The sequence below is a fragment of the Opisthorchis viverrini genome (assembly GCF_000715545.1).
Source record: "Opisthorchis viverrini unplaced genomic scaffold opera_v5_86, whole genome shotgun sequence".
NCBI lineage: Eukaryota > Metazoa > Platyhelminthes > Trematoda > Opisthorchiida > Opisthorchiidae > Opisthorchis > Opisthorchis viverrini.
The window spans coordinates 938010-964410 of NW_008751742.1; the positions used below are offsets into that span (position 1 = coordinate 938010).

The 26401-nt window shown below is 39.5% G+C and overlaps 1 protein-coding gene across 1 annotated transcript in view; it reads left to right on the forward strand.

The window, feature by feature from the left end:
* Positions 1–26401, forward strand: part of T265_04907 (hypothetical protein) — a gene marked incomplete at both ends in the record, with an annotated part of 146454 nt that overhangs the window by 101987 nt on the left and 18066 nt on the right. The window contains one exon of the mRNA XM_009169767.1: positions 14522–14639. Coding sequence (XP_009168031.1) covers positions 14522–14639 — 118 coding nt within the window. The remainder of the gene's footprint in view (positions 1–14521; positions 14640–26401) is intronic.

Genomic DNA, 26401 nt, shown 5'->3' on the forward strand with positions numbered 1-26401 from the left:
ATTCAGGATGTTTAAAAGTGCCATGAACTGTAAATACAGTTATCGAAATACACTCACTTGCAAACTAATTTGGTTTTGCGGAAGACTCACCTGGAAAACAACTTAATCTCTCGTTTTTGATGTTTCCGGGCAACTGAATGTGCTGCACCAGGCCGCCTCATGTTTCATCCGCTACGTTATTTAAGATATCGTGATACATATAAATACCGTTTTTGCTCAAATTTGAACCCCGATACATCACACCATTTTGTTTCATCAAAATCCTGCAAGACGTGGGTTTGTATTGATTTTCGTTTGATAAAAAATTTTTTTATATGTTGCAGTCAAATAAGTGGCAAAATTTCCTAAATAGCGTTTTTTTGTGTATCAGAGTAAATTGACTGCTGATAGGATCATTTTAGAGCTCTAGATCCAGCAGTGACGTTTCAACAGAACTACCTCTGATGAAAGCAACAGATCAGGTGTGAAATGCTGGTGTTTCTAGTTGAAGTACCGTGAAACTTTACTGTGTGAATCATTAAAAAATCTTTTAGCGTTTGATATGACAAGCTTTCTGCTGTCTGCTATTCTGTTTGTATTCAGGCACGTATGCTTGCCTGCTCTAATGAACTGTGAAGAAAACTCCTTTTTCTGCCAAATTTCTTCAGACCTTGCCTTAAGTTTTGCTTACCTGTCTCTCGCGTGAACGACTGTTTTCTCCCATTCTTAACCGGTTATTTTTTGCTAATTATGCAGTGTCTATCTCACGTGTCAGTTCTTGTTGTTCTCAGAAGATGAGGCTTCTCCCTCATCTGCTGTCATTCTCATCTGTTTGTCTATCACTTTTGAATTTGTCGTTCGGACTTCCAGTACTCGAATGCCCCTGATAACTCCAAGATGTCCGTGTATGAATCTTTTTCTGTTAGTTGTTTGGCGGTTTGCGACAAATTCTACTTTAGTTGGCAAAATCCGCACACCCTTCGTTGAAATTGCTGAGTGAATTTAGAGACGTTTTACATTTTGGTCTTGTAGTCTTAAAGCGATTTTTGAACACTAGTGGTTTCAGGTGATTAATTAAGACACGATGCGTTTAGCCTGATGAACACTACTAAAAATGTTCTACGAATGCTGTGTGCGAATAACTAATCTTAGCCTCAAAAAAACGCTCAGAATCCAGACTAGAGTGTACTATTATATCCTTACCATCATAAATGCGCTCCGGTTGTCATACTGGTAGTTGACAACAACAATTTGCTGCAAAGTGTAAACCATCTTAAAGGTCTAAATGGTCAGTGTGCTTCTGATAAACATATTTGTGAAGTCATCTTCCTTGATGAATAACGTTGTGGAGCCAAACTGTTACCTCAGTAGCTGTACTGTGACAAGCTTGTTACCAGAGCCTCCCAAATTCCTCCCAAGAATAAAGTTGTTCATCCCAGCAAGTGATCCCAACAAGAACGCGGCGACTGAGGAAGTTGTGACGAATTTTGCGCAATCATCTACGTCATGTAGCTTACACCCCCAAAAAAACATGGATTAATAATGAGCGACCTAAATTGTTGAACACGTTTGTCTGGTGTCGGATTGTTGATTTTGTCATGAGAAAAATTTCCTTCGCACACATAGGTTCGAGGAATAGGAGCCCATGCGCTCTAATGACTCGCCCAAGTAAAACGTGAGTGTTGCAAATGCTTTGACCGACAAACGTGTACAATAAAGTTCTGATGTAGGTAATATGATTGATGATTTTGGAATCCGAAACTTAGAATAAATCAATTCAAACTGCAGTTTGACCCAAAGCCATTTTCAGTACGAGAAGAGATATTCCTGTCCTTATTTGACAGAAGCAGTTGTGAATGCTTTCTGACCCATTATAGACCGTTTATTTAGGTTGCCCGGTTTCCATATGTCTTTTAAAGAGGCCTTTACGGATATCCGTTATTTGGCTCATGTGTTAATCTCGTATATGCAACTGTCAACTAACCCATAAGAGTCAATGCGTAAGATTTTGTTCCAATTGAGTTGGGACGAAGATCGTGAGCTGTGTGCGTTTAATGTGTTTCAATGTACCACCTCAGTATTTTCTACTTAGTAACATATTGAAATTAGTCGTGGGATAAAATTACTGGAAGAAACAATTGAATCATGAGTGGCGTCAGATGCAATTTTGATATCGTTTATACAACTCTCATGGAGTCATGGACCGTTCCATCCGCAAAAGCTGACTGAGGAAGAGAGCATAATGTCTGAGATCCACCGCTGAACAAGAACGAGACGTTCACCGGCATTACATGTTCTGAGACCAAATAACGGGTATCAAACAGGTTCTAATGTTATATTCTGTGTATCACCCAGTTACTGATGAACATTTGTTGGTAGAGAATAAACTAGGGAGAGCCTGTAGACGTATCAACAACCCAATGCGGGCTTTCCTTTTTAGGAGCTTACGACGTAGTCGATGAACCTTCGCCAGTCTTATATTCGATTTGAAGCCAAATTGTACAAATTGTACTGTGAGCAACTGTGAGCAGTTTACCCTAGAAAAATATACTGTGATGTCTTGAATGTCGTGACTCTATGCAGTATATTCAGTTGAAGAATTACGTAAAAGAAGGATGCGGGTGGAATTAGTGGAAAATAAATCTGCGTGCATTTGTGTGTATTTCGTGAACTTCGCTTGTTTGTGAGTAAATAACCAGTACTGAATCTAATTTGACCTGATTGTATTTCCCCCAGTCATTTGCTTACTCCGCCAATGTACTTTGAGCACTCCACCTGCGCCCACGCCACTCGGCTTGCCGCAAAAGCAGTCCGTCAGACACTTGGGTACTAGTATGTGTGAATGTGTGTGTGAATGCGGAAGTTGACTGCACTGTGCCGGTTAGGGACAGACCTGTGTACTTGTGTGCGCTACGAACGTGAACAATTGAGGTTTGTTGTATACATTTGCCTACCCCTTTTAAGTGGTGCCGTTGAATTTCGGACCCAGTTCTTCCTTTTGATAATCGGGATCGTCGAACCTACGCGCCACTCAAAGTTCCGTATCGGAAACCTCAACAACCAAACCCAAGGAAACTCGGATACTACGCTTAGCTGACAAGCTTTCAGTAATGCAAAATTGGCTTTGAACTGTCCGAAAGATTTAAGTTCCCTTTGGAGTAGTTTCCCTCAAGGTAGGCATAAACTCATTCGTCAGAAACTTTCCAATAAGGCCTACAGTACTAGATGTAATTCTACGTCCAACCTGTTTGTATTAGAAAAAAACGTGAAGTGAGAGTTGATGTGTGAGGTGATTGATTCAGTTGTTCGTACTGTTGTTAACATATGAGTCTGTTATTTCAAGCACATTTTCAACTGATTTTTAACCTTCGCCTCAGAACTTTTCAGACCTTTTGATGCCTTTAGGGATAGTTTCAAAAACAGCCGCTTGGACTGTGTGGCTTATTTCACTCTCTTTTTTCACTCTTTCTATGGACTGCGCGATGGCTTTCTGCGATAGCTTTTAAAGACTAATTAAGGCACATTTCCCACTGTGCAACAAGCGTTCCACAAATATGCCCACATCGTTTCTATAAAGGGTCATGCTTCCAAATATGAATAGTCACTAAAGTCATGTCATTTTTGCGTCAGAATGGTGCCTTAAGGTTAATGATGCAACATATACAATCCTCGAACAACCAAACGCAATTAATCTTTTTTCATTTCAACTGCACTGTGATCAGCTTTCTAATTGTCAGTCAATCCAGAAAGTGTAGTCAGTTTTTGGTCAACTAAACGATACCTAGTGCTTTTTTTTCCTCGGCGGAGGATATCACCTTTAAAGTTTTGGCACAATGCGTGACAAATTTCTTGCTGATCAATATCAGTTTATCCCACTACCTCATGTCGCATTAATTTGTGATAAAATGTGTGTTTGACGACAGGTTAAAATGAAATTTACGTATAAGTTAATTACTTTCATGGAAAACTATTTTCCAAAAAAAAGTCGATCTAGGAATCCTTGTTACACCAGCTTCTCGGAGAGGCTAATTTATCGCTGTGGCAGACAGAAAACTCGTTAGTTGAAGTATAGCTACAGACATCGTGGTCTCAATGGAGTCAGCAATATCAGATGAGAACGTTACTGAAGTTCAAACACGTCATCTTATGTGAGTAAAAATCATGATCGCGAGAAGAAAAATAAAGACAGTGGAGTCCTAGTGCTACTCTTTTGCAAGAATTCGAAATGTCTACACCTCCAACGTCCACCCAGACAATCAAGATAGAAGTCGGCAGCATGGACACTATCAATACCCCTTAGCCGCGAACGTGGACAATTGAGTTTCGCTGTATAATTTTGCTCAGTTTTATGTAGCACCGTGGATCCTCGAACTAAACTCATCGCTTTGATATTGGGTATTGTCAAATTTAATCGTATCCGGAAACTTCAACAATCACTCCAGCTGGTTGAGAGAGTCCCTCTCGCTCAGACAGAGCCAACCAAGTTAAACAAACGCTGACCGAGGAATCGACCTCTGTCTTTGAGTATATTAGGTGGGAGTCCAGCAAACCCAGCAACTAGGTGACGCTGAACAGATACTCCTTTATTTTTGAGGTTGTCGGTGCTTCTGGGGCTGTGCTACCAGCTGGGAACCTGGCTGAGCACTATCAGGTGGCGAGTTGAGCTCTGGTTAAAAGTGTCAATACCAGCGATTTATGCATCCTTTCAGTTCAGAAATGTGCGATCCGTTAATATCGCTGATATTTTTGCTCATCAAGGCCTTCTTGGGCCTGCTGTGCATGTCAGGTGGAATAGTTCTTCCTCCGCACTCTCCTTATTAGGGCCAACTACCTTGACTTTTCAGGCATTAATATTGCGCGGAAGTAATCTGTGGCCAATACATAACCCCACCGGGTGTCCGTTGTTGTAAGGACGTCCTAAATCCAAGCCAACACGACCACTCAGTCTCAACAGCGCTAAGTCTGCCCATTTGTGCAGTCAGCCCGCCTTCATCACTTACAATACCCGAGTACATAACCCGTCACAAGGCGCTTAAAGCGCACATCATTCCAAACTATGCTAACTCATACAAGAAAAACAAAAAATTGTTATTTTAGGCAATGCTCTGATATCAACACCTTATAAATAGTGATACAATATACAATGTTAAATTTATGACTTACGGGTGGCTTGGGCCAACAGTTAGCAAATCAGCCAAAGCCCAAAGTACTCTAGTGCTGTTGTGTTTGGAGCATTTCTTTACTCAGCCACAATTTCATTTTTAACCACCGAAGATGTACGTGTTCAAACTCTAAAGTCCGTGAGAAAGAATGGAGATTTTTCTCTAAACCCAAAGGTACTGTGCTTATTATCCAATATTTAAGCAAATAACCTATGTTTGCTACATCCTGTCAATGAGAACTATGAGTACAACTCTCGCGGTTGTATTGATCCGAAAATTCACAAATATATTGTCTCTCGTTAGTTTTTCTATCTCATTTTCTTATTGTTTACGATAACTCGAAATGACGCTCTGGAATGTATCTGATTTCAGGAAAATTTCGCGCATTGATGCGAATAGAATGTTTGATATCAGCAAACTACTCGAAGCAAACTCTTTATAAAGGACTGCATAATCACCAGCCAGTCCAGACGCTGGCAAGGAAATTATTAAGTCCTTCTTATTACTGATGTACTTATCATTTTATGAGCAAATGTACTTGAATACAGGTTTCTGCGCTGTATGCACACATAAGCACAACAACCTAGAAACATTTCAAATTGCTCATCAGTGCCTGCACTTCAAGCCAGAAGAAAACAATGTTGGTACCTAGGAATATACGAGTCCAAAACATACATCATTATTAGTGCAATGGTGAGATCATTATAGTCAGTGGAAACAACTAAGGGTTAATTAGCTAGATTGTGCTTCGTATCACACAGCAAAACCTATGCTACCAACCAATAAATTCCACAAAACAGCTTTCCACAATCATGAAATGTTTACCTACATGGCACTCGAGTAAGGCCAGCTGTTACCTATCAGTACGCCTAATGTAAAACAGAAGACCAGTAAGACGATTTTAACGAATTACATTTCAATGTTGCTAGGGTATTTTTTTAACTTTCAAGAAGGCAGATTACTATCAGTAGTGCAGAGAGAAATTTCTCTGACTCGGTGCAATGTCTGGCGAGGTCTGGAACCTGAGGGCAGACAAACTGAGTGCATCAACAAGCCAGACACTCAGACTGGTTTAGCCACCAATACTGACTCTTGGGACGATAAATCAAATAAATTGTATACACTTTCCATCTACGCCAGGCTACTTTTGCTCACCAAAAAAGTCCCTTTGTTCCTAAACGAGAACTTATTTCCCCCTGTCAAAGACTTTTCTCACTTCCGCTGAGGCTCTATTTCTTCTCAACTGATTGACGTTGAGTTTGGAATCGAACGGACGTTTGATTGCGGCAGATTACCAATGGCCGTAAGCTGCAAAGTCTTGTAAAAGTTTTTAAATTATGAGCGGAGACCTTTGGTTAGCAGTTACTTGTGTGGTATATTCAATTACTCCATTGTGAATAAAAGATTTACGCCCAGAAATTTAGGTTTTCAGCTCGGACAACTAAAGTTAGAAACACAGAGAAAATAGGGAATGAAATGTGATTTGCAAGCTTGAAGCCTTAGCCGTCATGCTGTCTGAAAAATTGTACTAACAACCTGGTACCAGGATTATCATGGAAGAACGGAATTACGGATGGCTCAGGCAACATTACAGGCGAATTTAGATGCTAGTCTAATGATAAAATCGAAAACGCTTTTAGAGAGTTGGAAAGGGTGATATTATTGGATGGTCCTCCTAAAAGCAAGTTACAGCAAGCATTCCCATAAATACCAATTAAACAGTTACCATGCCCATCCTTTGTTTGTCCACTAAGTCTAGAAGCAAGTTTCTGAGATCATGCAACAAGGCAGAATCCTGTTATCCGCTAACTGTAGGGTATCATAGAAGAAAGGAAATTAACTTGAAGTGACACAACTCAGGAGCACGTTGTGCACTGTGCGTAGCACTCCGAGTTTGGGCCTACTATCGGTGGCAAAAAAAGCAAGCAGATGGCCAATCTTGTCAAATAGCCACCTGATCTACAACCACTTATTGCACCCGAACTACCAATATTTCGATACAATGAGAGTGAAAAATACCAGTTCTTGGATCTTATTCAAAGCATATCTAACGTGACAGAGCCACGTGGGGATATCTGAAATGGCAAGCTCGAGGTACTTTTCAGAGGACGATCTTGAAATACAAACCGAAATAAAGTGATGAAAAGGAATCTACTGGTTAAGACTGCACAGAGTTTGCTTTGCTTATTGGAGAGCATTGCATCTTGAAACATCCAGAGGCACATTGAGAGCAACCGTGCTTTTTAACTCATTAAGCCATGTTCGTAGGTTAACGTCTACCTCTTGCATGTCACATGTACGGGCGAACTTTACCGTCATACTCATAAGAGGGAGGGATTTGCTACTTACACAGAAAAAGAACATGGAGAAAAATGTACCATTATTAGACATCTTTGTGTCTGTGTGCATGTATAATTTTAGCTACCCGACTTATACATCGAGTGTGATTTTGGAAATGTTTAGTAAGAACTTGGGGGTCTATCCCACCACAACTCTCAGAGGAAAGCAACAACAAAACTCCCTCGACGGTGTATTGGACAATATGCTTCGGCTTAAACAATTATGCTGTGACAAACTGAAGCAAACTGCAAGCCAGCTGGGTGGACGACAGCGTGAAAGATCCAACTCAATATTATGTGAAAAAACTGGAAGAAAAGGCGCACTATTTCAAAGTTGAGAGCAGTGTCTCAGGCAGTTTGAAACATCAGGTGTGTATATAATGGGCCAGTACTTCAGCAGATAGCGGAGTGCTTGACATTTCCCAAAAGCTAACTGTTTTCAATTGGTACTACACCCTCTAAATGAAGCAAACCTATGCCAAATGTTCAGAAATTCTGTACAGCAGCACGGAGCTACCCGAACCTACCGTATAGACTGACTTTATTTACAAAACCAGTCGTCATTTTAAGATATACAAATGTCCGCGCACGATTGGCGATCAGCTAATCTCGCAATTGGTCAAGGGACGATTGCGGAGTTTGAGGAAAACACGTGAAAGATATTCTAATCTTTATTTGATATGTTGTTTGCACACAACGTCACTGGTAATTTTCGCTGTACGATTTGATTCAAAAGCCAGTAATTTTGTGTATCCATTAGAAGTTCCAGTCACTTTGATGACATTGCTCTTCACTATCGAGAAATAGCTGTTCAGGAACAAAAATCAATAACTGCTACGTGGCGGTTGCATGTTTTGACAGTTTCTGGTGCCGCGTAGCATTATTCCAGCGGCCGGTACTTATTTTAAACTTTTTCCTTTACCTCTGTTTAACTGCCTTGTTTTTAAGTGTTTTACTACCTTCTCAAATGCTGGCAAACGATTAGGAATATCATTAAACCTCAACTGAATGGTTTTTAGGGAATGGAAAAAGCATCGCTCCAACGATGTTTTGGGGGCCTATTGTACTGAATGATCAAATTAAATTACGTCATTCAGTTAACTGATTCTTTTGTTCTGTTATTTGTTTTTAATGCCTTTAGGCTTCCCCATAAAAATTTTTGGTTAACACTTGAATGCGTCGCTGGAGTTGAAATCAGCAAAAACGGCTAGATGGACCGAAATGATACGCCAGTGTATGAAGAAAATACATGCTTTGGCGACGAACATTTTTATTGAGATGTTTTGCGTGATAATATTCCTATAAGAGGAGTAGACTAAGAGCGCTGGCAAGGAAACTGGACCACCAGTCCAAGCAGGAAATCAGTGCAGTCGGCGCAAAAACAAGCGAATAAAATTGAGCCCAAGAAAAAATAATGAAGGAGAAGCAGAAATTAATAGTCGTTCCATTCCAAAATCAGACTATCAGTTTTTTTGACGGGAAAGCGTATATGACATGCTGAAAATCACACTATAATTACACATTGCCATTAGCCTTATTTACATGGTTTGTGGGTTGTGCGTCATTTTAGGTACGATTTTTAGTAAAAATCTGTGATAATACTTGTAAGCTACCAGTTTTACCGTCTGTATATCTGTTAACCGAGTGGATGATTTCGTTCACCTCTCAACATTATGACCGACCGTGAAACCATCGCTCTAACGCTTAATCAAACCAACCTCACAATCATTGATTAGTGTTAATTTTATCCTCAATTCTATTAGTTCAGCTTCCAGAGGAAAGAAAGAAAAATAACTTAGATGAGAACGAATGCCTCAGCGAATCTAGTGATATTGAGCGCTTGCAGTGACGTAGATGGCAAGAAACAACTAGTCAGAATAACTCTTTGATTTATACTCGTAATGTACTACTTGTAAGGTTGCCGGAAACTTGATGATTTAATGCGTAATTGCTATTCTGTGTTTTTTCCTTACGGTGATGGTGAGGTAATCTAGTTTACTTTGAAATCAATTTTCTTGAGAAATCTCCCTTTACCCATGAAGTATTGGCGTTTTTGGACCGGCTCACCATCCTGATTACTTACACAAAATTCACCGTACACTGTCACCCAAATAAATCCGAGATCGGACGGATTGGCTTCTTGTTTTAGTGTGATTAATGTTAAGGAAGTCTGTTCTGAGCAGTCGGACATTTGCTATCCCGAGAAGCATTGCATGAGGAGTTTGCAATAAAGTCATAGGCCGAACTTCTCATTGTTATATTTTCCCACCTTATAACTTATCACTTTTATTAGCAAGTTTCACTCATGCATTTGAACATGCACGCCTTCCGGTAAAGAATGAGGCGTAACAGTGTGAATTCGTTTCTAAAAAACATACTAAATAACTGGCGCAAAAAACGCTGGATAAGCAAACATTTACGTTAGGTGGATGGCCTATGTACCAATTATTCTTTAAGGCAAATTGCAAGTATCGAAAAAAACGTGCGTGGCCATCCTTAGTTTATGTCCTGCTTCATTCTGCAACTAAAGGCTAACAAATATCTTTGTGGAAATCAAATATTCTCATTTGAATTTGTTCAAAACAACATAACTAGCAGTCTTCGGAAAAAACATCTCTTACACTAATTAGGCATATTGGTTTATGCAATATCACGTACCCTGGCATGATTCCCGATTTGACTTTGCATCACATAATAGGTTGAAAAATTTGAATTTTAACAAATCTAAGTTATTGGACTGCTCTAGATATCTAAATTACACAAGGTTAAAAAGCACAGTAATCATAAACAAACAGGTTAGCATATATTATCGGGCCTGTTTTAGTGGTAACCAAAACAACGCATTCAGTCTCTCGTTTGTTCCATGCAGAAACGTTGAATTTTTGATAAAAAGATTCAGTCGACCCATAACATTTTCAGATGCTGGAATTATCTAAAATAACCGGCTACATCTAGTCGTATTTAACGTGATAACAATAGTTGCAAGAAACCAAAATTAGGACATTTCAATTTTGGATGAAATCAAAATGTAGGTCAGTTGAAATTTCGAGTACGGTTTAAAGTTTACAATTAATCACAGTTTGATATGTTAGGATACCTTGATACATTCTGATGGACACGAATGAGGTTTATGCGTGAGGCCTAATATGGTTCAGCTTACCGGTAAAAAGATTTATAAAACAATCACTTTCATACGAATGGAAACTGTTGACCTTTCCCTTTCCTTCACTATCATTTGATATAACCCTTTTATTGTGTACGACGTAAATGAGGTAAAATCATCTGACGTGGTGTAAAAAGCGCGTGCAATTGATAAAAGTTAAAGGACAGTTGCTGAATTGAGCTTCGACCGATTTGCTTACAAGGTTCATTTTGTGTAATTTTAAGCTGTCAATACTTGTACTGCTGGTTATGGTCTGTATCAAACATCTATGAAACCGGATAGTATTTTACTTGCACTGAGATGTCGATGTCTTTAATGGAACGGTCAGTCAATTTGTCTAGTTTTGATGACTATGTCCTTCATAAGCCGGTTAGTTCCTAGACAAGTATCAGGTAGTCATCAACTCCAGTCTGTCTGGTGAAGCTAAATATAATCAAAACTAATAACTCAAGAAAAATTGCATGCTTGGTGCACTTTACAAAGCTTACGTAATAAACGTTTTATTTTAATACAAAAAAACTGATAGAAATGAAGATATTTTTTGCTCTCCAAGGATAAACAACCCACTAAAGCATTCAATAAAACATTTCACCCCACGTCAAATGAAGTTTGCTTATTTTTTAAGTCTGTTTTTGTTTCTTCAACAAAACGTGTCAAAATTAGGTGGTTTTACTGAAAGACTTATGGAAGTTTTACGTAACGTTTCATCATAAGGCAACATTTGAATATTTGAAGTTTCGGCACAGAACTTTCACATCCGACAGCACGTCTTTTTCAGTAATAAACGGTTTTATTTTATGTGAAAATAGAATTGATGTACGTTTCAGAATGAGACATCTGTCATGTTGGAATGCCATCCGACATTTAAGCCCCGCCAAGTAGTGAAGACCATCATAATGTTTCGCAATACTGAGTCTCTATTTCCTAATTTATACATAAGTGCACCTGAAGTAACAATAAATTCTAGTTTTAAACCATTCCGTTTTTTTGGCCTCGAGCTAATGAAGATATTTTCGGAGCCTTTAATTTGGGAATGCTTGTTTACACTAAATTCACGATTTCAATATCTAGATACAGTATTTTGGTAAGAAAAAAGAGTACATGATTGATTACGTGCTTGATATTTTTTCTCCCACAGTCGATAAGGGATACAACGCAGTTCTTACTATCGCCAGGAAACGGAAAGAAAATATGTTCCCTGTCTGTTTATTCAATTTCTTTATTTCTGGTCCATTTGATCTGCTTCATCATCTTAGGCACTCGGTTCTATGACTTTAAATATGCGTACCTTTACCGATCGTAAAACATCATTACTGTTCGCATAGTCGACAATTTTCCAAACTATTTCCATACTACATTATATTTTCAGTATTTTGAAGTGCACTTCAACAAACGTATTCACAAACTACGTGATTTCCTTCATATTCTTCCACTCAATGAAACGATATTGTCGTTTACAGAAAGCCCCAAAACTGCAACCACTCGACGTTTGTCTGTGCAGGAGGAATTGAATTGTATTTGAGAGTATCCAGTAAGCATCGTACGTTTTTTAGCTTATCTTCCTTGTACCAGAGATTGCTTCTGTGGATTAACAAGTTGGCGCGTAACGCTGTCTATTCTACCTTCAGCAAAGGCAACAAACAATGCATCCCGCAAAGCTGAGGGTTGTCAAATGTCTTATCTGCTAACTCGCCATTTTAGAGTAATTTCTCGCTTCTTACGACGTTCCTTCTGGTAAGAATGACATCTTATTCAAAGTAACAAGCATTAAAACGCTTGGGCCAAGAATAACTTGATGCCAGCCGCTGAATCAGTCATCTGTTGCAAAGATCGTGGTTATTGTAACTTATTCTCGATTTGTTGCACCACGTCGAACAAACACTGGGACTTGCCCAACACATTCGTATTAGCATGCTCTTACGACTATCCCCGCCTTTAATTTAGCGCCAGCGTCGAATGTTCAAAGGGTGACAGTCGTGAAGCGATTTTCTAACATGTATTTATTAAAATACCATGGAACCAAATGTCCTTTCTTGCCTGAATTCCCAACACACTAGGAGACAAACAGAATGTCGTTCCTAACTTAGTTGGGTCCCACATTAATTTACGTCGCAACTTGGCCCACATTTTCCCGTGGATTTAGGGCAGATTATTCAAGTTACTTTTATACTTATGGGCGCTGCGTACAATCAGTCGTAACTTGGGAATATAGTCAACTCGGCGCTGTTATCATCGTTATCGTTCGATTATTTTTTACCAACTGGACAGCAAAGCAACAAACGATCGATTCTCAAATTTTATCAGGGTAAATAAAATGTAATCCATTTTGTTTGAGCTGCAATGTTCCGTTGACCAGCTAAGCGGAATTGAATCACGTCCTTTAGAGTAAGTTGTTGTTACAAGTATCCAGCAATTGTGGAGAAATTCAAGTTGTTCAGTTGCTTCCAGTGAGAAACCACTCAACTAAATGAACGTGCGTTCTACCAAAAAATAATTCAAAGGATTTACCAAAAACCACTGCTCTTCTGGCGCTGATTTTAACAAAAGCTGATTCCAGTTTCAGTAAAGAAACTTGGCAATAATGGTTTCTGATTGGAAGAACGATTTGATATCACTGGTTAGGTAGGTCAAATCTGCAGACAACGTCCTGCCGGTTGCGCCCCCTTGAGGATCATTAGATACACCCAGTCTACAAATATCCAGAAATATGTTTTCTTAGAACACCAAATTCTATATATGAAGCCGAATAGAAAATCACAATGGACTTTGCCGGAATTTTTGTTCCTACTAATCCTCAGCCGAGTGTTCTGCAAGAAACCTAACACATATTTAACTTTGAACAATATTTGGAATTTCGAATTTCGTTTCCTTTCACTTATAACATCATTAGCACTGTCTTAATGAGTTAGTGATAAATTTCTATGTTATTCTGGCACGTAGAAAGCGCATTAAAGTGTGGTAAATATCTCCTCTCTGATATCTATTGCGCTGAGTTGTCGTTGTCGCAGTTCTCACAAGTAGTCTTATCCTACTTCTCCGTAGTGGTTGTAATAACAAATTGCTCCCGTTGTTAGAAAAACTCGTCATTCCAAATCATATCAAAAAACGCCCTCGGTGTAGAGATGACAGATCATTGAATGTTCTTGCCTAGACATCGTCTGCTTCTGAAGACATCTTGTTTTTCATCTGTTGGCTGCTCTAGTGAATCCACATTTATAGAGCGCCCCACAGTAAGTATCGCTATGAGGTGGTGGTGTTACGTAAAACGGAATCTGATTTTTGTGATTAAACGAGTGACTTGAGACATATATGATTTAACCAGTGCGTTGTTTTATTTCTTCTCACGATGGGTTTTCATCTCGGAATGTGCACTGTGGAGCTCCAAATGTTGTGTTTACTAAAGACGTAAAATCAGCGAGTTTTACATGGAAGGTTTGAAACATTTTTTTTCTATGTTTGGTGCTATCTCTGTATTAGGATGGAGGTCGGGTCAATAGCACTGGCGATCAAAACTTATCGGAACCAGTAACCTGACCACGTAGATAAGAAACGTTTGGTGACCTAGAAAAATTTTAAATTGTTATTGACCATATTTGGATGTATATTTTTTAAATTATCTTGAGATGCCTATGATATGCAACTACCAGGATAGCATTAGTTGAAAAAACATCCTTTTGAGCAACGAATGCTCTCCAAGTAATATCGTTCTTTACTAGCTGGTTACTTCCAAGCTATCTTGAATTTTTCTTCCAAAACCTTCAGCAGAGTGACTGAAAATCTCGGGTCACATTTCTCGTTTGAACTCCCAGATAGATTTTATATTATGCACCCACGAACTTCAAAACCAATCCACATGTATTTTCGTTTCTACTCTTCAGAACGACCTGCAGTCCGAGACTCATTGAGATCTTTGTTGGAATACAAGGTGATAGATTTCTTGCTTACTGATATTCATCGGATTAACCGTGAGAAAACAGGAGGTGGTGGCATACCATGGTAATTAATCAGCCCGATTTCTGTGCCTCTTTAATTGCCAGATCAAACCTACACAAGAGTCATTCCGTTTTCACTAAGAGTACTTTTTAGTTTTGTGTACTGTGACAGTCCTATGATTCCCTATTTTTGGGAGTGTAAAATTAGTGGCGATATTCTTGGCTTTTTCAAGACTGTTTGGTTTGTGTTGTTACCAAATACACTGTGGTTGCAACTACATCTTTCGTGGTCAGTGCTGATTTCATTCACAGACATGCTTTCGAGACCTTTTTCCGGGGTCACTTTTACCAGACACTTTAGATCCAATCAGATCAAGGCGTAATCGGGGACCGTTATTTCATGCCTTGTTAATACGGTATCCATGGCTTGCTTTGATTGAATTCTTCTAAACATTTATCACATGAGTGCTGTGACTTATCCCGAAATATCGGTCGATATGCCTTCGGCACATCATCTGGTAGACTGCTGCTCTGATAATCAAACTGGCAGGTCATGCAACTACTCCCTTAAATTCATTTCTATTTCGTTCATCTGTTGCTATTCTGGGTCTTTGGAAAGTGCGAGGTTCTCAGTTTATCCAAAAGCAAACTAATACTGCTAATTGTGTTGTGCTAAATATTGAAGGGAAGAGGTTGAGATATTTATGGTTAGCCAGGGACAGCAAGTGTTGTAGTGCTCAGGATGATAGTTCCAAAGTCAACGAAAGCAACCAGAGAGATATCCCCTTCTCTTTCGAATGGCATAATAAACCATGCTTAGCAAAATACGCGACTTTACATTATCTACTCGGAAGTGATATTGAGTATTCTTATTTGTAGTAATCTACATTGCTGAAAACAACATGTTTCTATATATGGTTCTGTTTTACCTTGTTAACAAGTTGGGTTAGTGAGGTCTTTCACGGACAAATAAGATGGCGACTAGGTGATGGCTTCACAAATTACTGTTGTGGGACAACGTTGCATGCAATCATTAGATCAAGATTCACGCCTAGAATGCAAACTGTTGTCGATGGAGCTGGAAACATTTACATTCATTATCAGATTATCACAAACCCACTTTATTCTGGCGGTGTCTACCATACAAATTTGCTTCACTGACCAGGAGGACATCGCAACAAACGAAGAGCTTTATTCATGAGAGCAGTGAGGAATGACAGACAGTGAACAACCTGTAAGAAAACCTAGTTAATTTAATAAGAACAAGCTAACTTGTCATCAATCGGCACATTGGCCAAACTCGGTCACAGCTAATGATATCGCTTCGGTTTGTTGACTGCTGTTTAGAAAGTAGCTGTTTTCGGAAAAGTCAAGAAATGTATGTGGATAACGCTTCAGAAACAATCCCGCACAAAGGTGACCCATTTATTCAAGGGTTCAATAAAAACTTCTTCATTCTATCACATATCCCATGGGACCAGGGGCGTATTAAACATCATACGTCATCCAAGACGGATACAGTTATTACACGTTTCTGCACCAATTCATCAATCGGTTTTCAGAGGTAACTAACATTTCAAGTTTTTTCCAAATACATTTGTGTAATTTTGACCATTTAGATCTGGTATTCTAATTTTCGCCAACTAAAACTGGAGGGAATTGGTATAACTAGATTACTGAATTACAGACTGTAAAAAACATTTGAGGGCTATGAATTTCAATATCTTCCATTGCCATACCAAAAAAAACTTTGGATTTTAAAAAGATTTACAAGATTTTTGGTGAATATTCCACTTCTCCGACGGTCATTTATTTCAATGCTGGTGACTGCCACTAATTGCGTTTAGCTCACTCAGTGCAGCCAGCACTCAACTTTTCTGTTTTATACCCGACTTACAATCGCCACCCGACGTGTCCATTTCATTTCAACTCCTCCGGATAAATAAGAGTCTGGTAATTATGTGTTCTGAATGTGAGCCTTGCCGATCTGGTGTTGACAAAAACATGCTCAAGGTGTATTTTTTAAATATTACGGGCCATGTCATATCTTGCATGTTTTTCCAACGTAAATGTAGGTCTTTATGCCGCAAGTTACTTGTAGACAGGTGAGCTAACTGGATCTTCCTTAAGCACGATCTCCATTTGCAAGTGTGTCGTCTATCCAGGTCGGGACTTCATTCCCCTTACATGAAAGCACATTCCTTCTGGTACGTACCATTTTATCACTGCGTTATTAGCTTTGGTTGTAGACTGAAAGTTTAAGGCACATCATATAGGATTTTCTCAGCCATTCCATAGTTATAAGTCAACAACCAGTTTGAAGTTTTCTTTTGAATGTGGCCGCTGACTAAGGGCACCCAATGTGACACACAATCTATAACGAAGGAGTCAATTAGGATCATATTCACTAAATTCCACGGATTTTATTCCAAGGGCAACCTTCTCAATACTAAACTATTTCGCAAAAGAATGGTGTGGTTAAACATGTTTTGGATTTGGCAGTATGGAGTTTTGTCTTGAGTTGATGCAAGCGATGAAGCCTGAAGTTACCCTTGTTGGGTCAACGTCAAGAGTCACTCTGGATGACGTAAAAGTAAGACTTTCAGTTTATTCGGTAAATATTTTGCAGATTTATTATTCATGTGACTCCGGACAAAATTTGGGATTTAAACGAAAATGTTTACTTTTTTGTGGATTCTTCTACTGATAATCCAATGACTCGTCCGCCAAAACTTTATAGTTTTGGCAGCATCGTAGGGAATGTCTGAAAAATAGTGATAATTAATGGCTAGCCCAGTTGGCTTAGAAAAACATGCACATGTATCACACAGAAAGGCCAACAATTTGTCTGGAAATCGGGGAGTGCCAGTTTCTTGGCAAAACTTGGTTCCTATCTTAGAAAAGACCTGATTGAGCGAAACACGCTTAGCCGCAACATTTGGGGTGGTGATTCCCACTGAGACAATCAAACCAAGAAATTTGTTTTCCAAATAAAGAGCAAGATAATAGATGCAGCGCCCACCAACTTCCTAGAAAGACAATTTCATTCCGAGTGTCCTTTCTTGCATCTGAGCTTTTCATACAAGTTTACAACTCAAAAACCAGGAAAAAATACCCCCAGAATGTCTAATTCAATTTATTGCTTGAACTTAACCATAAATTTGGAATTCGAAGACGGGAGAGACTGGGCTTATTTTATGTAAACATAAACAATAACTTTCCATAATATTTCAACACCTTTTGTAGCGGGGGGCTCAAGTAGACTTGAGAGGAAATGAGGCCAGTTATCTCTTTGTGCGTTTAGTATTAGGCGCAAATTATATCACAAAATCTCAAAAGCAAGAAAAAATACTTGGCTATTTAACGAAATTGTAAAAATTGTTCATAACAGTCTGCGTCATGCAGTATTGCAGAATTCGTATAGCTTTTCTGATAATCGTTTGTTAAGCTTTACCAAGTAGAATAATGATGGTCAAACAAAGTGTATTTCTGGGGTCGTACAAAATGGACAAACTGAAACAACACTGTAAACTGACTACAAAGTGCATGTTGCTATTGAAACGGCCCAAACAGCTGGGTTCACTAGCAGCCTCTAGCTAGGTCTCTATATTTCGAACTTTCCTAACACTATACATTCCCCAGTGTCCTTGCCCGTTTTGATATCATTGACTACCTCAAGTCAGGCAGTACTAAATTTGATAGGTTGATGTTCTACATTGAATTACTGTGTCCAGAGTAGATGACATACCAGCAAATTTATTCCCACACCGGTTTCATTTTGGTCGCAGTGTTGATGCAAAGCCCCCAGAGGATTTGCAGCTGCCTGTCGATCAGTAAAGTTGTGGTGCTTTGGTTGCGCTGCACATTTGGGCATCCCGTGCGCAGTGAACTGGCATTCCGACTTTAGGTGTAGTACAGGGGCAAAGGCCATGGACTACCGGAAGCATATCAAAGACGCGGGAAAATACATAAACTGTGGGTGTAGTTGAGCTAGATGGACTGAACAGTTTTGCGATTTGAATATTTAGCGACGCCTTAATAAGTAAATCCAGTAAGAGTTTAAAATGAAAAACACAGAGCATGGAAGCTCATCAACTGCAAAATTGAGTATGAGGCCAGCTTACTTCGTAGTGGGACAAAAGGATGTCCCTTAACCTTTTCTTAATTTCTTACAAGGAACAGGCAGCAACACATCACAGGGCTGTACTTTATTAGCTGGAAATAGTGGAGTCCAAAGCGCAGCGCTGATAACTTTTATTGTGCCACTACCCAAGCCATACAACCATCTCTTGTAATAGTGATTTGCCATCGATGAGGTTCCCGCTACTTTTAGCACGCCACCTACTTTCACTGATTTTCAAAGCTTTCTGAGGACCAGTTTCAACGCCAACTCTTCGTGCACACATGTTTAGTAAATACGCTCTTTCCTATCTAAGAGACTCTTAGTTCATAGTTGCATTTGGTCATCGTCTGGCATAGTCTATCAGTATCTAACATAAATGAGGGCTGAATAGTTCGATGAATCTGCATTAATGCCAATGTTTCTCATAAGCAAATCACTGCCGGCCTTGGGCAAGATGTGATTCTTTAAAAGCAATCTAAATGAACAATACCGAATATGTCGAATGTCATTAAAATAAATTTGCCGGTGTTGATGAGCATTAAATGACGTTCAGGGTGCACCGGAAAACTAGCTTTAATGCCGTGCCTAAATGATCGCAATTTTTTTAGTCCAGAGCGACACTGGAAATATCCAGATTCTAGATATCACTTACATTGTACCACTGATTTGTCCTGGGGAAAACCTGTTGTACAAATGGATAAGATCGCATATCCCCATTAGGACTGGTCCGATTCGATAACTCTCCGGCTTGTTTTTATTTGCCGACCTGACAGTCTGTGGACATTTTGTTAAAGACATGAAGATGTAGAAAAATACCCCGATTATTTTGACCAATAAGGTGACTGATTTAAGGATGAAACATGAACCGCCTTTTTAAGACTGCAAGGAACTCGAGGTTGCTGTCATTGTATAAGGATTTCCAGATGCTCTAAGAGCTAGGAAATTGAGACACCATGGAAAATACTTCTCCTCAAAAGTGCACCATTCAACTGAAATATTCGACAAAAGATTGAGGAATGTCTGTGTTTTCGGGTCATTCAAGCAGAGATTATAATTCACAGAGATCATAATTCAAGAATGTGAGGGAAATAAGGAATGATAGTTAAGCCTATTTTCTTGTGCGTAAATGTTCTTTGGTGTGTTCCAAGGGGGATTTCAGTGAGATAAATATCGAGCACCATTGTGCAATGCTCTGATTCGGAATAGCTTTTTATTGATGGTTTCCCTGAAAACCCAATACCTATTAGTGTTGAATGTGCAAGCATTTGTCGAAATAACCCAATAACGAGCAAAACGTGTCCTTCAACCTGCTATTCTTGCATTTCAGATGTGATGTGATTTGGAAGAACAGTGCTAAAAAGTAGACAAACCATGAACACTGGCGCAGGTCTGAGAAGGCGCTAATAGAACAGTATACTTCTTGCTTCGGTGGCCGGACTGTGACCAAATTTGTTAACAGAAGGTGGCTCTACTGCAACATAATAACATTTTCTTTATACTGGCATCCGCCTAGAGTCACTGTCGAACTTCTAAGAATGGGCCACTATCAACAGGTTTGGTTGGATTAATTACATGGCAAGCGAATAAATTTTGGAAAATGAATCGATCATGAGCAAGAACGCAGTTTTTCATTTTCAAGTATTGTTTTTATGTGTAAGAAAGACTTTGACTGAAGCACCTCCCAAAAGGTAAACAGAGAACGATTCCTATGTAAGGAGGAAAGCCCATCGCCGCGAAGTTGTTCACTAGCAAACAACGACTAAACGGTTACAAACTACTGGACAGGAAGTTAGGCATCCAACACGCATCCTATTTAAAAAAACTGAACATCCTCACGCGTCCTCTTCAACTTTCATAGATATTCATTGATTATCACGAACGCTGCAAGGCAGTTCTATAAAAGGCAGTTCCGTTATAACCTACACCTTCGAATGGATTTGAGGCGGAGATACGAGAAAAACACATGCCTCATCAGTAGTTTCTACCTAACACCTACAGTTGAAATATCAACCTTGATTGAAAGAGGTACTGCGTAACGTCTGTTGGGGTTCTGATTCGATATGTTGTCCGCATGGTAAACTTTCGTAGGACAATGCTAGATGAACACTTTATAAGGTATGAAAGTAAGCATGCTGCAAAGTCGTCACACAACATCACACTCAAACACAATCATACAGTAGTGGAACTGGTGTCATATGTGCTGACGGAATACGGGTTTATACTGAGATAAAATAAGCTGATTATTTATAACGTTGTTATTTTACACGTTTGGATCATTCCAAGAACTGAGAGGTACCCGGTAAGCTGCCGATGTAGCATGATCGGTGCGCTGAAAACTGTTGTTTAAATAGTCTAGCTCGGCTACTAAAATTCAGCAGCATGGCTCAGATTAACCGCCTCCGAAACCCAGTTGTACCGTCTATCGTTCGATTTGGTGCGATGGTCACATAAACCTCGATGTTTAAATTGATCTTAAGTGTTGGACTCAACCAGCAGGATGAAAGTCCAACAGCCGTAACCATCGTAGTTCAACTTGGCATTCAGTCATCCAGATGGCAGGGGTTAAGAGATATCAATAGTCATACGGATCGTTGTTTGCTTCTTTTGATTTCCAAGAAACGTGACATCCGCTGCCTATACGTAGGAATAAATATGCAAAAGGTTTTGGCTTCCGATGGATTGGAATTAGCATCAGAGAAACCATCCACGAAGCAAGATAAATTGGGTCTTTCAAAACCACGCATCTATTCTGGTGATTAAAATTGGGGACAAAACCCAATCTCCTTACCTAGAAAAGTTATATTGTGTGTGGAATGTCATTTTATTTTTACAATAAACCTTTGTCAATTTAGATTTTGAAATCAGTGAAATTCTCCATATCCGATATCAGATTTCTCCTCCAGTAGAATATGTGATGCGCAGATTTGTAGGTTTTGTCCTTGTAAGGATGACACAAAGATCCCGGAGCGTCAGATTAAGACAGAACATCTGAAATACTTGTGTGGTTTAATCCGCCAGCAGTTGACCCGATACCCGCTCTGTACGGAGATAATAATAGTATGATCGTCTTTGCAAAAGAATATGAGCGTGAATATATTTAGTCAAAATATTGTGGACGTACTACTTTTCACAACGCTGTTTTGTCAATCTATTTTATTATTGCCTGCTTGACTGACGGCTGGATTTAATTTTATTTAGCAAGTTCGCTTTTAAAAAAATTAGCAGTCTTGAACCGTATCATGCAGCTTCATCACGATCTGCAGGTTTCACCAACTTGCGATTCTACAAATTAACAGAAAAACGAGCATTGTTGATCAGATAAACACTAAATCATCGAGTTGATACTGTGTATTTAGTATTGTACAAATGTATTGGCCATCGCTAACTGATTTTATTCACCTACTTTTAATGTGTTGTTCACCCTTTCCGGATATAAGATCACAATGGTGATAAATCTACCAGTGTTTTAAGCAGATTGATAACTTCAATTATAGACGTTAAATATGCCCTTTTTGTGATTCATGCAATTTCAACGTTATTCTTCAGAATGGCAGAACATAATAGCTGCTGCAAGATTTTTTCGACTAGTCAAAAACATCTTGTCAGAATTTGTGATACGTTACTAGGATACGAAAATTCCACCATTCCTGATTAAGTCCACTCTGATTGCCTTTGACGAACTACATGATTTGTATCGCATGTTCATATTTCAGCAAGTACTGAACGATAGGATAGTCAAATGGGAACTTTGTTACACCTCTAATTGTGTTCAATGTACGAAGCATGTGGAAGCATGTTAAGTTTTTTAACTAGTCTTCAACGACACTTCTCGTCTTACTTTTTCAATAAGGCTTCAAAGCAACAATTTTGAACATCGATGTGCTCTCGATAGTGGTAAGTATAATGACAACTGCGTACTTATACAAACGGACACAACAGGTATTACGAGAACACTGACAGGAGCAACTAGAAGGATCTGTGGACAGTCAGCATTTAACTCCTACACAACCATACGAGCAAGAAACTCCAAGGAAGCACGATTCCTATATATCGCCCTCAAATTGGGCTAGAATGAGTTTGAGTCCCCGTCTGTTGGCTCAAATCTAACCCATGGGGAAATCTGGCCACTTGTATGACATGGAAAGCCATGATGCGCCCCGTGGTACTTATGCCATTAGCCACGGAATTCCACCAACAGAGTCATCAGTGGGGGATTTGAAATCAGATTTTTCCCGGTTGGTAGTTGAAGACTAACTCGGTTGACCAAGAGCGACCGTTAAATTGAGTGATTAACCCACATTTAGGATGACTGAATTCATTTGAAGATGAATTTTAGATTACTGATTAAACTGTTGGTGGTCTGTGTTGAAGTAATACATGACTTACAAAGTTCCAGTCCATATCACTCTCAAGAAAATCTATTAGCAAACTGGCCACCAGAAATATTTGTTGTACTGAAATTTTAGAAAAACTTTTGCGTGCAAACTTGAATTTTCTGGCTTGAAATCTGAAGATGGAATGTCAAAGGTACAATACGCCCACCGATGACTCTATTTTGTCCTGTGAAAATGTTCCCCGGTGTGGACCTATCCAGATGACCAGTTCTATAACACGCGTTGTAGGGAGCACTCCCAAACATCACAGACATCATCTATAGATATGTGCGAAATTGAACTACGGTATGACCTAGGAGAAAACAGTAGCAGTCGGCTGACAGCTAAAAATGGACTGTTTGTTTTATTCCGTACTTACTTGCGTGATTTTGGGACGATGAAAAACTTCTATAAAAAATATCTGGAGTTATCCGTGGCATCCCCCGAGTGGGTAAATTGTGACAGACATGCTATTATCCACAAAATCTTACACATGCCTTGAGTGTCAGTATGCGTCTGTTTGTTAAGCACTTGGTTATTAAATGAGAGTATAATAAATCGACCTACTCTAAGTAAAATTGCACCACAATCTCCAGAAACTCATACCAGCTTCAAGTTCATATAAGAAGGACTATCTAGCCACCGGTGCTGTTTTATAGGAGTAAATCTTGGTAACGTTGCACAAAAGATAAAGGATGGCTACCTACTTTAGATAATCAATACCCACACAGTATTGCTCTTGTGTAGAATGAACATTTCACTTCCAGTACTCAAGTATTTGAAGAGTCATTTAATAGATACCTAAGTGACCGTTTGACACAGCACGAGTTACGATTGATGAGTCATATGCTACAAATGCTGGAATTTTGTCTACCCGGGAAAAACGTATTTTTGCCTATCACGCTCGAATTGCAGGAAGAAAACAGTAGTCAGACCATCACTTTAAAAGAAGTTTCAAACGCCTAACTTACGGCCTTGTATACTTTAGCTAGTGCCGTCTTTAGGACGAGTGCACACCGTCGCAGATATGGCTCGATCGCTAAGTTTTTGATGCCCTTTGCTCACTTAAGCAACACCTATTTTTGAATTTGCTCTCCTCAATCCATTCTCGAAACACCTCTCTTCCTAAGGCTTCAGTAACCAGAACTAACTCACTCCTATGAAGCGCTCAGCGTTGAGAAACAAAGCAAAAATATCTATGCCCAATAAAAGCTCTAGCCCTCGTCACGAAAATTAGATACCCGGCATTTCTATGTCTGATGGCTCTATGTCTGAGGCTGGAAATATGCGTTCTAGTGGTGGTGATCATTCCCAATATGGCGTTTGTGTTGTACTGTGGAAATGCACAGAAAACCCATGGTACATATATTTGAAGGTTGCCACCTGAATTCTCTATCCTAATCGGTTTCACAAACATACTCACTCCCTCTAGCAGTCAGTTCAGTCAGCAGTCAGTTCCTACTCGGAAGAAATATATAAGAATAGTCGTGGCGAAGAAATCGCAGATACCTTCTAGGAAAAAAGCTGATAAGAATAATAATAGTGACACTAATGATATCTCTTCCAAACAACCTGGCGGGGCACAACACCAACAACATGCATGAAAATCCATGTTTGGTTTTTTAATTTTTTTATTACTACGGGATATCGCACTGGCGCACTGTTGTCCACTGTTTTATCACGTCTATTGAGTGCTTTTGAGATAAATAGGGTAGAGAGGAGTGTTCTTTTGGTGTCCTATTTCTTTCTCAGAAGTTCCTAAGTCAAATCATTCGAAATCACCGACTGATTTGCTTTAATCAGCCATTATGTGTTGTTTAATTCATCTGGTACTACTATGCTAAGTATTTCAAAAGCTGAGTCAACGATCACTCACATGCCCTCATATCACAAGCAGTAGTACCCGTGTAGCATAAATTCTCCCTGCAGTTTACGTCACTCAACCTTCGCGCAATGATTCTCGGGCCATGTTCGAAAAACAAACTTGTGACCGGAAGAGTTATCGGAATGATAAACAGCTTTGGCATACCCTAGAGAGCGAAAGCGGCGAATGAACCTAAATAGACGTTTTTCTGTATGAGAGTCAACAAAAACACGCAGGATCTTGAGATGAAAGTAAGAGTGCTTGCGTGATATATACGTGACATGAGAGCTCTGTTGAGCTTGGAACGGCTCATCAACATGCGTCAACTTGATTGGATTATGCGGCATGTGATAAAACGAACGCATTAGTTTTTTATTCTTGGCGAACGGATTCTTCATAAACTCCGACTGAAGGACAAAGAATGGTGAAACGTAATACCTTGACGAAATATACTGTTCAACTACGGGTGACCTGAACTAACAGAAAATGCATCTTCATAATGTGTATCCCATAAATCTGTCATAAAGAAGGAAGTCTCAGAAACTGATTTGACTGATTGGAACAAAAGGCAATCCATTGCAATTTCCATTCATCTGTGACTCATGACCAGGATGAAATCTGTAGACCAGTCGACAACTTGTTGGCGGGAGCAACAGAAGAAAAATTCAAATGTATCCTGCGTTCCACGTGAGGACAGTCGCATGGTGAATCATTTTATTGTATCTGGCATGCAAAGCTTTTATAAATGACGTATGCAGACCCTCATCTCATTGGCTTGCTACTTATTAGGTCTTGCAGGAGATTGTCAGTTCAATCGTTTCAATGCAGCAAAGTGAAAACGTACCTCTTTCAATTAATCTTAACGAAATTTTTCACTTCAGTGATCGGGTAATAGCTGACTCTGTAGTATGTGCGGAGCTTCAGTAAGTCATGTGTGAGTCAGAATATATCAGCTGATAGACTGGCTGACGTTTGTGAACCAGTACACAAACTGGCTCCACCACGAGCTAACAGGTCAACGTCTAGGCGACAACGGTCATCAGAGGATCGCTCGGCTCATCGAGTTACCACCCACTCTACACGGATGTCATATAAAGATAGTAAGGATCATCGTCCTCGACGTCTTCGGAGTCTCGATGAATCTTTTCACTCCAATTCACCACGTGATCACACATCAAGATCTCGTCATTCCCCGGATCGATCAAACAGGTGCGACAAGCTTTACCACCAGGTTAGTCGCCCGTCAATTATTTTTAATGAGTGGACTTCCTAGAGCATTTTCTAGAGAGCTGTTCTTACGTCCAGAAACAGTCAGTTCTCAATAAGGACCTGATTCTTCATTCGTTCGGACCTTGAATGAATTCGTCCCACGTCCTGCCAATATAACCTGCTGCACTGTGAGACATACTTGTTGTCTCGTCCGGCGAAAGATGTTGTTTCCCACTCATGGCACAACAAAATATAAT